The sequence below is a fragment of the Phaseolus vulgaris genome, chromosome 2 (genome assembly GCF_000499845.2).
Source record: "Phaseolus vulgaris cultivar G19833 chromosome 2, P. vulgaris v2.0, whole genome shotgun sequence".
NCBI classification, from domain to species: domain Eukaryota; kingdom Viridiplantae; phylum Streptophyta; class Magnoliopsida; order Fabales; family Fabaceae; genus Phaseolus; species Phaseolus vulgaris.
In genome coordinates, this window is record NC_023758.2 from 34,850,262 (window position 1) to 34,866,350 (window position 16,089).

Sequence of the window (16,089 nt, forward strand, 5' to 3'; positions counted from 1 at the left end):
TCATTATGAACAAATGTTAAAAAATAATTAACATTTCAAATCTATTAAGTATTATCATTTAAGTCAGATGCTTAGAAGTACTTTCCAATCAAATCAAACTTTAAGAATAAAATGATAATATCAATCATCAATCAATAACAAAATATTATAAATAAATATCACATCAATACATAAGAGTTTGAACATATTACTCTCAATCCTGAAGGGAAGACTTAGTCACTCATATTGGTAATTATAAGCATGGAAAGCAAGAAAAGAATATCCAGGGTGTTTCTCCTTGACGGTTTGCCTCCTTTAGGTTTTTCTATCTTTGATCATCCTCCTTCTGATCTTTATGGTTATGTTTCACTCCTTCTATTTAACCTAATTTTATGTAGGTTAAGTGACATCTCGCTCAAGCGAGATATTGCTTGCTTAAGTGAGTTTCACGAGAAAAAGTCCAACTTCACTGAAGTGAACTCGCTTAAGCGAGCCTTGGAAAAATCCTAGGTGAGTTCCTCTGGGGTTATCTTGCTTGGGAGAGTTTGGGCTTGTTTTACTCCTCCAAATTTGTCTTTTCATCTTGTCTTTAACTTGTTCATTCTCCTTTAGTCCTTTTATCTCCATTTTTTCCTAGATTCCTAAAATTAACACAAAAGTGAGAATAAATCCTTCTTATTCATCTCATAATTCAAAAATATATAAAAAGGTTCAAATTCCTAAATTAGAGGTTGAATTATAACTCTATTAACAATTAAATTCCATAAATGCCTATCATTTTTCATGAAATATTACTTAATTATGACACTTATCATTTTCATTGGGCGAGTTTTCAATGATCCAAGTTTGTCATTTTCATCTTGTCTTTAACTTGTTTATTATCCTTTAGCCTTTTTATCTCTATCTTCCCGTAGATTCTTGAAATTAACACAAACTTAGGAATAAATCGTTTTTGTTCATCTTATAATCAAAAAATATGTAAAAAGGTTTAAATTTTTAAATTAGAGGTTGAATTATTATAACTTTATTAATAATTAAAGTGCATAAATATCTATCTTTTTGCATGAAATATTACTCAATTATCAGTAGAAAACTTGTACACGACATTATTTGAATTAGAGGCCTAAACAAGAGGGGTGAATTATTTTTGAAAGATTTTCGCAAAGATTGAAGGTATAGTGAAAAACTCTGAAAAATCAACCAATTGATTTTTTGTTCAACTCAATAAAATTATTGTTTTAAGTTTGTTTCCAAGAAATCAACCAGTTATTTTCAGAAAACAACCGGTTGTTTATACTAGTAGAATTTAAAAATAGTGTTAAAACATATTATGAGTGTAGGGAAAGAGAGAATCACACAAGATGTTTATATTGGTTCACTCTTAACCATGAGCTACATCCAGTCCTCAGCTAACCACTGAGATTTCACTATATAATCAAACCTAGATTACAAAACACACACCAAGAGTGATGATCTTGAACCTCTCAAGAACACACACCACTTATTGGAAAACACCACAGTTTCCAGAAACACCTTTCTAAAACTGTCATACACAAGAACACAGAAATACAATGTTAAAGGAGAACAAAATAAAATACACCTGAATATACAAAGCTTAAGTTCAAAAGAATACAAAACCCAATCATATTCAACACACTTGAGATGATCAAAAGCTTTTGAAATCTAGAAAATCGTTTTTAATAATCTCTCATTCTTAGTTAATACAAAGGAGTGTTGAACTACCTTTCTATAACCTCAATCAAGTGGTCAAAGCAGTTAAATCAAAACCCAAAATCAGTTGGAATAATTTAAAACAGTTTAAAACACTTAACATAATTCTATTATGAAAACAATCAGTTGTTTTCCAAATCAATCAATTGAAATAAAGTTTCTGTTAAGGTTTTTATAAAAATAACCAATTGATTTATCGAAACAATCGGTTAATTCTATTTGACAACAAAGACAAAACAAAGCTAAGTTTTTCCAAAACATTTTAAAAACCACTAAGTGTCAAACAACAGGTTGAAATTTCACACCCTTTTAGAAAACCCATCTTTTCATAAAGGTAAAGATTCAATTGAACTTGGATCATCTTAAGGAATGAATTAACAAGTTTCAAACAACTAACAACACACACACAACAACAGGGTCTTCAAGCTTTCCACTTGGATTTGGAGACATCAAAGCATCTTGTTCAACAATTTCCCCTATTTGATGAAGATAAATCCTTGGTTTGCTTGTGTTGTAGTTTTTGAACTTGAAAGATTCTGCAAAACAAAATTTATACATATAGAAAGCAAGCATAGCAACACGATTAAAGTAGTTTTATAAGGCACGCACATGACCAGTTTTCTACATAACCCATTAGCTGAAAAAAAAACCCAGTTAAAACAGTGGCAAAATAGTGTTGTGTGCAGCAAAATCATGGTGTGTATCAGAACTATGACAATAGTAGAATTAAAACCATTAAAGAAACCACAAATTTCTTCCCCTATTTGTCTTCACAAATAGACTGAGAGAATGGATGTACTTTTTGGCAGCAATAATGTACACCAATATATTTAAGGAGCTAAGTCCATCTAAAAAGAAGAAAGAGTAATGGAGATGACTTTTGTTCAAGTTATCAGGAATCCAACGTAGATTTCCACATTGTGTTGTAAAGTGAGTTACAATGGTAAGAATGAGAAAGCTAAGTATGATCAGTCTAATGGCTTAACCATGTGCTACTTATCCATAAGGTTTCCATGGCGATATAGCATCCAAATAATATTAGAACCACCCTAAACCCTCCTAATACATTTTTGTACCTGAGTAGAATATGCACATCCAAAACACTTAGGAGGTCATCAAAGATGTACACATCAGAATGGGAGTACACATCTCTAGCCATGGAAACTCTCTGCTTTTGGTCACCGTTGATGTTAACCCATCTTTCACCAATTTCAGTAAGATCACCACCGGGAAGTAACTCAAGGTCGTGTTGCAGTTCGGTCACATTTATTGCCCTTCGATATCTTGTGTCAAAGACAGAACCAAACAAAACATGACCCTGTACAGTTGCATTAAAAATCCATGAAACTTTGAGTACATAAGCAATTGCTCCTCTCATAACAATAGTTGAATCTCCAATTGGAGGAATTTCTCCAAGCATTGCAGACACTAATGATGTCTTCCCTTCTCTTGTACTTCCAACAACTGCAACTAGACAACCAACATGTATTTCCATATTTATGTTTGACAATGTAGGGCTCTCTATCTTTGCATCCCAAGAAAAGTATCCATTCTTGATTGAGATAGCTGGTAAAATTGGATCAAGAGGTGGATTAGGTAGAAGTATTCTTTCTTCTGCTAAGAGCAAATCTTCCAGTTGTAAATTACTTTCGTGCTTCACGAGTAAGTCTTAGAGACTTGCGAAATACAACAACCACCAATATTGATCTTAACCATTTTGCATAGGCTGTAGCAGCTGATTCAATACAAGCGGGCCCAAAATATGGGAAATATCACTGCCAATCTTGCAAAAGCCTCCGCACCAAAACCTTCCTCCAAGGTTGGCATTTAATGCTCTTAAAAGCCAGGGTTTTGGCTTCCAGGATTCCTCAACCCAACATTTATGGAACTTATTGATTAATGTATCAGTCTATTCCCATGTATCTAATTTCCATATATCTTTCTCATTCAGTCGTCTTTCATATCCTAGTTTCGTGGGGGGATTTAACCAAGAAAATATTATTCTCGAAAATATGTTGGCACTCCTCTCAGGACATATCATATCACCTCTAGGGAGTTCATCATATGTAACTTTAGCAATCATGTCATTCCCAATGGGGGTATAATCTGAATAAGGATCCAAAGTAGGAAGATACACAAGGAAAAGTATTCCAAACAAAACATGTTGATTTATCAAAACAACTAGTTGATTCTGTTTGGCAGCAAAGACAAACAAAGCTAAGCTTTTCCAAACCATTTTAAAAACCACTAAGTGTCAAACAACAGGTTGATTCGACATTTCAACAGGTTGAAATTTCACACCCTTTTAGAAAACTTATGTTTTCAAAGGTAAAGATTCAATTGAACTTGAATCATCTTAAGGAGTGAATTAATGAGTTTCAAACAACTAAACAACACACACAACAACAGGGTCTTCAAGCTTTCCACTTCGATTTTGAAGACATCAAAGTATCTTGTTCAACATACATAATACAAATACAAAATGATGTTGACATCCAACAAGTGATTAACCGTTGAATAAGTACTAAAGTTCTTAACCCCAATGTGCAACGTAAAGATTCGACTAAAAAAAATTGACATAATACAACATTTAAAGAACTTGTTCAAAACTTAAAGGACAATATCTATATCAACCATCTCGACAAAACAAGATCCACATTTTTCTAAAGTATTAGTAGTTTCATTACTATTATAATTTTATTTTATCGATTCCATATACTATCTTTCATACACCTTTATCTAATATATAAGTTATATTTCAATTAGTTGTCAGTCCTTATTCCGTTTTTTTTTTATGTTTTTTATATATAAATTTATAACCAAATACTATTTTTTTTATTATAGTTTACAATATATAAAAAAACAATTTTTATTATAGCATCTTTTATTTCAATTATCAACTATTTCTTAATTTCATATTTTAAAATTATAATTTATATACTTTATTTTTATCAATCCAAATTTACATGTGTAAGAAAGATTTCCAATCACTGTTTTTTTCCTCAACATTCAATAACTAATTTATCATTACATACATATCATCTGAATAAATTAACTTTTTATGTTTAATTTTTTAAATCACTGAATTAATATTTATTATTTTTCAAAAACACATCAATATTTTTATTTCAATTTTCTATTATTGATCTTTAAACTTTTTAACAAACTAAAAATACAAAATTTAATTCTGAATTATTACTATTTATTCACCCCGATTCAAATTTATTATAAAAATATAAAACAAAATAAGCCATAATTTGTTCTCCCGAATTATAGTTAATTATTTCAAAATACCTAAAATATATTTCATTTCGTTCATTTTTATTATCCTTTCAAAATTTTAATTCAACAAATATAATAACAATAAATTTTTTACATGATTATTTCGTTATCCATATAATTATAAAAACTGTAGTACATATTTTTTTTCCATTTCATATTTGCTATTTCATTTTTTAAAATTATTTCAATTTTTAATTCACCAATTACTATAAATATCCACACATTTTTAATCTCCGTCAATATTTAAATTTTATAATATTCAATTTTTCTACGAGACTAGATTATATTCCACCTTACATAATTTTAAATTATTTTCCTTAAACTATTTCAAATTTGTTCTCCCCAATTTTATTTCAAATTTTTAAATTAATTTTCTACCTACAAAACATTTTAAAATTTATCTTATCCTATTATTTTTCATTCTTCTTCCCCACTCCCCTACTAAGCAAAAAAGAGAGCAACCTTTCACACCCATGGAAGAAATGAAATGAACTCTAATGGGGTTTTAGGTGAATTCAATTTTCTCGAAGACCCAACTCTGACAACCCACTGAACCGTTCTTCTCCACCACTGCAAACCACCCCCAAAACTCAGACCCTGTAAACCCAATTTCAAGAAAAAATTTGTCATCTACATTTCCAAAACAAGGTCAGAATTGGATTCCGATAAAGCCAAATTCTCAATAAATGAGTGTTTTCCTTGGAAGTAGTGTACACAGATCCAGTGGGAGAAATATTTTCCATTCTATAGTACTGCAGACAAAACACCTTAATCATGTATCAACTTAAAACATAACCTATACTCATTCCAGGGGTGCCAAGATCAATTCAGCCCATTTTTGGCCAATCCAACAAAAGTGTGGTGGATTCAGCTTATTTGTAAAAATTATACAAAATAAAATTAGTAGTTCGTGTTGTTATAAGATGTAAATTCATTACTTTTTTTGACAAATTTTTCATACACCTTCATATCTTTTTTTCTATAATTATATTTTTTAATTTTAATAATGATTTTTATTTTTTACTTTTTAAGTGGTGATAATTGTTTATATAGTAAATCTTAGAGGTTGAGGTAAGTTTTATAATTGTGTTTTGGCTTGTTTGTTTTTTTTCTTTTAAGTCAAAAAAACTAAAACTAAAATAAAATTAGCAAGGTGGGATAGGAAAGCACAAAACTAAAAAAAAAATCACACCGAAAACGTTGATTACAACGAATATTCTTGTAAATTCTCTCACACATGTTCAAATAATGAAATTGTTATTTCAAACTCCAGGATTGAAGAATAATGAAAATGTTGCGGAGGGAAGGGAGGTATGAGATGCAGACGTGGTTATGCTTCATTTAAGATTATTTAAAATTTTAAAAAATGTTCAAATGGACTTTTCACAATTAATATGGAGGTGGAAGAAAAAGGTATGGAGATGGAGGAAGAAATTGTGATGCTCTTTAATTTTTTATTACTTTTTTTTCTATTTACTTGGTTTCATTAATATCATTTTTTGAATAATAAAATATAAAAAAAAATCATATTTTAATATTTTAATAAAAAAATACCTAATAAAATAAAACAAATATCAACTATACTTTAACTAAATAAATTATGTATAAAAAATTAATATAAATAAAATTTTATATAAAACATCAATTTTAATTTTAAAAGCATGATTTTTCTTAAAAAAAATATAAAAAAATAGATAATCGGATTAAGAGATTAGACAAACTAATTAATATAGAATGACAGATTCAAAAAAATTGACATGCTTTAAATGTTTACAGACTCATCCACCAAACTCCATCCACTCTCTAATTCATTTTCCAGGTAAATAAAATAAATTATTATTTTTATTCTAAAAATCAGTAGTAGAGTATATGTATGTGGGTATTTCTCATCAATTTAAATTGATGTGGACATTATTTTTGCATTTGGGTTGTATAAAGAATTAGAGTGGTGAAATATAGTTTTCAAATAAATTTCAAATTCCATTATGACTCTTTCAACAAATTGATACTAGTGACGAATAAGATTGTCTTGGGCTTGAGTTTTAAAGAAAAAAACATTGCATTAGGGATAACGATGATGGTGACATGGGTTAGGTTGAGTTTCTATAATCTTAAACAATCCAAACCAATCCCATCTTAATTAAGTGGCGTAGGTTAACTAATTACAAAAAATACCATATTTTTAAAATTTGAAAAAAAATCACAAAATTTATTTATTTTTAAGATTCTTGTTTTTTAATTTAATACACAAAGGCTACAATTTGATGAAGACTTTATATTTTACAATTGTCTTTGAGAAAGTGGATTATCATTCCATTAACACCAAGTTAGCATAAGGGATTAACACTAACTAAGATCCTTCCAATTTCCATTTATTTTTTCTCTTTTATTTTACCAACAAGTTCACTGACACGTTTCAGGAAAAGCTGATGAGCCAGAATGGCGCCAACGCAAATCAGAAGACAGAAATTTTGTATGGCTTAAAAAATATTATTGGGAGCACGTGACACATGCCAATATGAGTTGCCATGCTCCATCAAATAAATTAACATCTTATTATCATGGAAGATTCATTTTATTATATGTTAATTAAAATCAATTTCAACTAAATTAAATGCTTGCTCAAATTTATGTTACTATTAAATTAAAAACACAAAATATTCTAAATATTAAGCATTTACTTTAACAACTTTTGAATTAACAAATTTTTGTTTAAAATTTATAAGTATTTATAACATTTCACAACAGTAAGCTATTTCATAAATTCCATAAAATTTAGAGATATAATCATAATTAAATATAATTAATGATACTTCATTTATCAAATATTTAAATAACTCGGATAAACTATTAATGATTTTATGTTATTTATAACTAAAACGATTACTATTTAGTTAATACTTTAAAATAAAATGTTTAACTTTAAAATTGATTGAATACATCTTTAATCATTTTAACGTCTAATAGTATTTTCCATATATATATATATATAAGATAATTTGATTTAAAAGTAGAAAATAATTGTGAATAGGAAATAAAATGAATATGAGGAGGTTCTATTAAAGGGGTAAGATAGATAATTAGGTGTAGCGAGCAGGAGGTTTGGATTTCCGTTAATCCTTTCTCTCTCTTGTCTCTGAATCCAAATAATTTCGCAATCGCCGGCCACAAAAATAAAACCCGAACAGCAACAATAATAAATAATAAATAATAAATTGTAAATGGTTTGAGAAAAGGGAAAAAAAGATTTGAATATTTGGGAGAAAACGATAACGAAAGAATAATAATAAGTTATATAGATTAAATTGGATTCTGTTACTCTTGCTTTCTTTTCCCTCAGAACAACAACATCCAACCAATCTCCTTCCGTTTTGTGTAGAACCAACCATTCATCCAGCGATTCCATGGTGGCGAGAGGCGTGCCGGCGATGACGGCGGCGGCCGTGGCTGCCCTTGACTTAACGGAATCCTCCAACTGGTGGCGGGACATCAACAACTCTCCGCTATGGCAGGATCGCATCTTTCACCTCCTCGCCATCCTTTACGGAATCGTCGCCGCCATCGCTCTGGTATTCCTTCTACGCCATTTTTTCCACGTCTCTCTTATGCCAGATTTCAATTTCGAGTTCCGTTAGGGTTTTCCCTGTGCTTGTTTTATTATTCGCTGATTGTTGTGATTGTAATCTTACGATGTTAGGTTCAATTAGTGCGAATACAATTGAGAGTGCCGGAATATGGTTGGACCACGCAGAAGGTCTTTCACTTTCTCAATTTCTTGGTGAATGGGGGTTTGTATCATTCTAATCTAACCTTTTTCTTTTCGTTTTGTTTTTTGCATGTACGTAATTTGAATATTTTCATTTATATGATGCTTGATGATTTTCTGGCGCAAAGTTTAAGCTCTTTCTGGTTTTGCAGTTCGGTGTTTTGTTTTCGTCTTCCGTCGGGATGTGCAGAAGTTACAGCCAGAGGTAGAGATAATTTGTTTCAGTTTTTTTTTTTTTTTTTTCAATTCCATCGTAAATTAAATTTGATATTCTCATAGCTAATGCTCAGCCTCTTGTGTGTAGATTGTTCAACATATCTTACTCGACATGCCTAGTCTGGCTTTCTTTACAACTTATGCTCTGTTAGTACTGTTCTGGGCTGAGATTTATTACCAGGCAAGTTCAACTTTCGGTGATGTACTGTTTTTCTTCTTATTAGCGTCGGATATTGCTATTTCGGTGGGCTGATTATGTGTCTATGATGTTGCATGTTTGCAGGCCCGTGCTGTATCTACTGATGGTCTCAAACCAAGTTTCTATACTATTAATGCTGTGGTTTATGTTATTCAGGTGAAAAATTCTTGCTCACGATTGCATTTGTTACTGTTCCCACTCAGCACACTAGGCTGAACTTCTTTTTGAGACCATGGATGTGGCGTGCCGTCTGCTTCCATTTTTAATTGCATTTCTTGACTTTTATAGAAACTACAACTAATAGTGTCAATCAATACGATACTGAAGTTATTAAAGGTACAGATAGGGCTGTATAAGATGGGTTGACCCTCCTCACGTTATGCTTTGTAGAAATAGTCCTTCGCATAACACTTCTAGTTGTGCCCATTTTTTATAGGAGCTCCAAAATCCTCCGTAGTTATTTCTTTGTTAGATCTGTTGCAAGTTGAACCCATCTATTTGCCCTATGTTTTTCCCCAGAAGAGAACTGTTTAATGCCCAGGTTTGTGTGTTAATCTCTATCAGATGTATCTATGATAGTTAGAAATGGTGGGCTATTTTGGAGCTTATAAAAAATTCTAGCTGTCTTTAATTGTTATGGATGAAGAAATAATTGCTTCTGATTCAACCTAGAAGGTGCCACTGGTATAAAATTCTCTGTAGCAGATTCACTGTCGGTGCTTGAGTACAATGACAAGGCTGCTGCATATGACTCTTTGGGTTCGGGCTTAATATTGGCTTTGGCAAATGTGTAAAGCCATCAGTGGCCACTTCTGGGTGTTTTTCCCTTTGATCTAAACCTCTACTGAGTTCATAAAAACAGGTCATGTCACCTGAACTGAACCATTTTAACCTCACAACACAACATAATTGGATCTAAGTTGATTAACCTGGTCCTTGCTGTGCAAACTATTAAAAAAGATATCCCCTGCCCCTCCAAATGACAGAGTGGGCCATCCTAACAAGTGAAACCATCTAGGCAGCTCAGGTTCTTGGTGCTGTATTCTTTCTGAATACATTTTTTCTTTTTCTTTTTTGTCATGCAACTCTGTCGAACATTAACTAGCATACAGCATCTTCTTGATTCCACCTCTCATCCTGCACCCTTCCCCCCAACCCCATCCTAAATGCCAGCTCCTAACCATTGGTCCTTTTACCATCTCTCTCCACTTGGTTACTGTTGACAACTCCTCCCCATCCACCTTAAACTTCAAATGACTGGTACTAGAGGGTTTCCTAACCTTGAAATGTGTTCTACATCATAATCTGTTGATTATTTTTTTCAAGGTTGGGGTTCAAAATACAGAGAAATTACTGCTCTGATACCAAGTTATAAAGTCATAGGTTCAGGGTTGGAGAAGAAGGAAAAAATAAAGACAAGACTAAAAACTAAAAACTGAAAATATATTTGACAGATATAATGGGTTCCAATACCTTAGTGTAATACTCTTGTTTATACTAATAATTAAGTCATGTTCTAATACTACTAGTACGTGCCAAGTCTACTAACAATATGCATAACTTTGTAAAGTAAACAATCAAGACGTTCTAAGATAATGTAAAATATTTTCTATTTATTAAGAAAATATTTTAAGTTTGTGTTTTTCACTTCATTTTTGTCCTCAAATTGATTTTTCATTATTGAGTCAGTGTAGCTTTATTATTTTTTCAACTTTTCTGTGGCCTATATTCTTCTGTTCTGTGATATCTATTTGGAGTTTAATGTTGACTGATTTTGAATTTGTAGATTTTTCTGTTTTTGTTTATTTTGGTAAATTATAGAGTATGTCCCAGACTTAGTCAGTTAGAACTTACAGCTGTCTCTAACACACATTTCTGTTATGTTTCTGTTGAGACTAAATGACAGTTGTTAGATTTAATCAACTATAGTGATCTATGAATAGGAATCTTCTGTATCTCAGATTATGAGTTCAGATATCAGTAATAATTATTCAGATTTCTCTCAACCTCTCTGTCATGCCATTCTAACAGTAAATTTTTTTTCATGCGTTTCAGATTACTTTATGGTTGATATTATGGTGGAAACCTATCAGCATACTCGTCATCCTGTCTAAGATGTTCTTTGCAGGTTTAACTATGATATTTTGTGATTTATGAGGGGTTAACTATCAGATTTACTGATCATGATTTTAATCATATTTTCCTATCCATATATGTAGGGGTCTCTTTGTTTGCAGCCCTTGGCTTTCTTCTCTACGGTGGGAGGTGATTGTCTATTTCAATTTTCAATTGCATCTGCCGTTATTTGTTTAGATTGTGCAATGAAATTAATGTGTCTGTATTTAAGAATTACACTAAGTTTGGAATTCTGCCTTGTCTGAACTTAGAAGAGAAAAACTAAAAAATAAAAATCAATTCATATTACTAGATATAGCCAATTGAATTCTTCAAATATTTACCACCTGTCAGAACTGATGAAATTTAAATAGTGCAAAAACATTGATGCCTTGTACATGTTTTGTTGTTAGGACTTTGTCTGTATTTAGGCCCCTTCCTTGAAATTTGTATGGTCATAATTCTCAATAGCAGCTAAAATATAACTTCATAAGCTTTTAGGGTGAAAGTGGAGTTGTGGCCAGTTGTAATTCTTTAATATACGCCTGTATTATAAATTAGAATACACAAGTCGGAGAGTAAGACTCTTACTTTCCTCATTCTCTCAATTAGACATTCTCCATATTCTCTCTCTTCTCTCCCTCTCCTCACTCCTTACCATCTCAAACTACAATATTTTCATTTTTATTTGTATATCTTCGTCTTTCTAACCATCTTTCTTTCAATTTAGTCTCTTTTATTTTCTATCTGTTAATTGAATTTCAGTAGTTGTATTTTTTAAAAGTGCCAGTGTTAAAGTCTTATATTACTATCAAAATTGTTCGTTGTAAATCTAAAATTTAATTATTATGAATTTCAATTACAATATAGTTTATGTATTAAAAATATTATTTTATCATGATTTTTTAATTATATAAAAGTAAATAATAAATATTTATGTGGCATAATCAAGCTAAAATACTAGTTTTGGTATAGTGATTGTTAACCAAGATCTCCAGTTATCATACAGAAAAAAAGTTAACATTTTCCCAGTGACAGTCTTATGATTCTTTTTTGTGATATGATTGATGCTAAGAAGATCTAATGCCAGCAAATGGCACCAAAGAAGAGGCCTTAGAATGAAATTCAATGCAAGTGTACAGAACCCATGAAAACAAGTGCTTTCTGCTTCAAAGCCCCAAAGAAACTGCATATATCACACTCACACACTATCTAAGAACCTTTTTCCTTAACAGCTCTGAAGCACTTTCTCGTGAAAAGCCCCAAAATATCATTCCCGAAGAAAGTAGTTAATTTAAAATGCTGAAATAAGTGGGTCATAGTTTCAGAGCTTATGTTGTACATAACGTTGTTGGCTAGCAGATTATTTAAGAAATAATTTGAGTGGACACTGTCAGGTACTTCACCCGAAACAAAAGATTTCTGAATGGGTCAAAGGGTGAAGCTTTGAGAGCCTGTGAACTCCTTAGAAAACAAAAGAGGAATTTACCAGTCACTTGTTATATTCTAAATTTTATTTGTGTACTTCATGTGTATGTGTCTTTAGTATTAGTATTGTTTCATTTCTCTTCTATCTTTTGTATTTCTGTTCTGACCCTCCTCTATGACAGACTATTCTTGACGCTGCAACGCTTTCCTGTTGAATCCAAAGCCCGACGTAAGAAGCTGCAAGAGGTGTGTATTCTGTTTTACTAGGAAACTTTCTGTATTTATCTAGTCTGCTCCTCACTCCTCCCTTTCCTTTACCCAGAGTTAATCTACCTGATCTTTCTAATGCAGGTTGGATATGAGACTACCATATGCTTTTCATGTTTCCTTATCAGATGTGTCATGGTTAGCCCCTTTTTCTCTAAAGACTAAAGTGATTCTTATTGCCTGGTCCTTAATTTGAGTTTGATCATATTTTGTTTTCAGATGTGCTTTAATGCATTTGATAAAGCTGCTAACCTTGATGTCTTGGACCATCCCATTCTGAATTTTATATATTACCTGGTGAGTTTGTATGTTTGTTTGTATTTCTTCATTGTGGTACTTTGTTTTTTCTATATTCCCCACTTTTTCTCATTGTTGTGCTGTTCAAGTTATATCATTTCTATATTTAGGTCTATTTTGGGCTTATATGGTTAATCTTGGTTTGAGATTAATTCTGAAAGCTGACACATTCCCTACTTAAATTTTGTTGGACACTGTTAAATTACATGCATTGGTTTTATGAACCTATATAAATTCGTCTTTTCTTTTTGGCACATAATTTTAGGCGATAGATTTGATAAATTGGATAACCAAGTAATTATTGCTGTTTCAAATCCTCCTATTCATGTTGTTAGGGGTTGATATCCTGATAAACTTTTCAACTTCTGGTGGAATTCTTTCTCTTGGAAAAAAAACGGCTAATTAATTTTCTGAAGTCAATTAAAAAGGAACTGAAATGATTTAGGTAGATATTTTACGTTTGCTCTCAAGGGTAAGTAATAAAAAAAAGGGGGTCCTAGGTCATTTACCTCATCCTTTTCACATTTTTGTGCAGATGGTGGAAATATTGCCTTCTTCTTTGGTCCTTTTCATTTTGAGGAAGCTGCCACCCAAGCGTGGTATCACACAATATCATCCCATTCGCTGAAAAGATAGCATGTGAAGAAAACTAAGTCAGTATTTCCTTGGTGGTTCTCTGATTTCTTTGAAGTTTCTCACACCCGAGGGATAATTTCTAGAGGACACAGAAGTCAGTCTTTCTTCTGTTGAGTGACAAAGCTAATATCATTGTTTTAAAGTTCTCCTAAGGTTTGTAGGTTTTCAAACGTGACATTTAATGGATTGTCAAACGTGGTGGATTGTGTTATGTAAGTGATATTTTGCATTGTCTCTAGGAAAATGTGGTTGCCGTTTCAGTCAGATTCCACAATTCAACACAATGAGTGAGCAACCTTTTTTGGGAGAAAAGGACACTGATATAAATTATTGTATAATAGCTTTTAAGTCTTGTAACTGCTACAAGTTGGTGAAAATGTATTGTTCCTTTTCGGTTTCGTTCCTGCTTCATTCAATCCTTTTACATTCCCTACTTCCATTTCTTCGGTGAATTTGGCGACGGCTAAATTAAATTTATATTTTAGTTGATATTACTATGCTTCTTTCAAATTTCGACGTTGTATCTGATTATCCCTAAAATTTTAACCGAGACTAAGTTAAATGGAAATTTCCTTATTTTGGAACGTTCTCTAGCATTCATGTTTGAATCTATATCAACATAGCTGTTTACAAAATCCTAAAATTTTAACAGTAGCAATACGTTAATGAATTTCCAAGTTGAATTGTTCCTTGATAAACCATCATGAAATATCCACATTAAGATTATTAACGTACCCAGAAAACAAAAGCATTCAGAATTTGGAAGTATGCTCTCAAGAACGATCAGAATTCATACCTGGGGCATATTTGCTGCAATTCGAAGATACCATTAATCAAAATCTTGATTTTGGTTAGCGTTAATTGAGGCTCTTGCTTGATGAGGACTCGGCATTGTGGTTTAGCTATTTTAGCCAATCGTTTCGTCTTCAAATAGTATTAGTATCAAATATCTACCAGTTGGTATTTGAATGTTTGGTTTGACCTAGTTCATAATCCACGAAAAGAATGGTAGGTTTGAATTATTGAAAAAGAAACACGAGAATATTAGGAGTGGCGTTCAGTTGGTACGTTTAAAAATTTGTTTCTAGATGTTTGCATTTGTTCGGTGTTAGAATGTGGTTGCTGTGTTTGCCTTAGTACTAAATATCTCTTTCTAGAGTATTTGCTATGTTAGAATCTTTATGAGAATGTATGAGTCAATCATTCATGGCTTTTAAGATGGTCTAAAAGAATTCAAGAGTGAATTTGTGTCTTATTATGATAGTAGTGTCTTGAGTATTGTTGTCTTCTTTTGAGTGAGTTTCTTGTGAGCATTGTTTAGGTGTTATACATGAAGTATATATTTGGAAATTAGATTGTCGAATGTATTTGTAAAGATTAAGATTGATTCTTCTAGTGTGATTACTTTATCTAGTTATCACACTTAGATAAAAAAATATATAAAATTCATCAAAACTTAATATAATTTGTTAAGATTAAAACTACAAGAATCTAATCAAGAGTATGTTGGTCGATGAATAGTAAAATGTCATTGATCAAATTATTGATATTACACTCTTTTGATCAAATTGTCAAAGCCTAACAACATGGATTTATATTCTCAAGAACATCTAATACTTTAACACTTTTGAATAGTTTAAGTCTTGGTAGAATTACAATTTTTTCAAACAAATTGAGGGTGGTTAGTTCAAACCTTTATCAAAGTTTTTAGTTGATGTATACAATATAGAGTAATATATCCTCATACTCATCATTAAAACATGAGATCGTGCCTTTATTATTGTCGTCTACCTCATCAATAGACTTCCTACAACCTCTAATCTTAACACTCTGTATTTTGTTCTATTTCAAATTGGATATTATTGCTTTCTCAAAACTTTTAGTTGTTCGTGTTTTCCTCTCCTAAGAGCTTATAACAAAAATAAATTTGATTTTAGATTTCAAGAATGTGCTTTTCTTGTGTATGCTAAAGATATTCTCTTCAATTAATCCATTTTTTCTTATATAAACTTTTTTCCACATGTTTCCAATGCCAACATACCCATACTTCCTCATTCAACATATGCCTATTATTTATGTTTCTGTTACTCTTTTCTCATGATCATAACTCTTAGTTTCATATTTATAACACGACAACTCTACATCAAATACTAGTTAATTTTTATCTCAATAT

General features: G+C 31.4%; 1 protein-coding gene across 1 annotated transcript; it reads left to right on the forward strand.

Annotated features, from left to right (window-relative positions):
- Positions 1-8,078: 8,078 nt before the first annotated feature.
- On the forward strand, positions 8,079-14,314 carry LOC137811665 (protein TOM THREE HOMOLOG 1). Its single transcript, XM_068613476.1, has 11 exons — positions 8,079-8,561; positions 8,690-8,780; positions 8,911-8,963; positions 9,063-9,155; positions 9,258-9,329; positions 11,229-11,301; positions 11,393-11,438; positions 12,899-12,962; positions 13,068-13,121; positions 13,203-13,280; positions 13,816-14,314. Exons 1-11 carry the CDS (start codon positions 8,397-8,399, stop codon positions 13,906-13,908), a joined length of 882 nt encoding a protein of 293 aa, XP_068469577.1. The 5' UTR covers positions 8,079-8,396; the 3' UTR covers positions 13,909-14,314.
- The last annotated feature ends 1,775 nt before the right edge of the window (positions 14,315-16,089 follow it).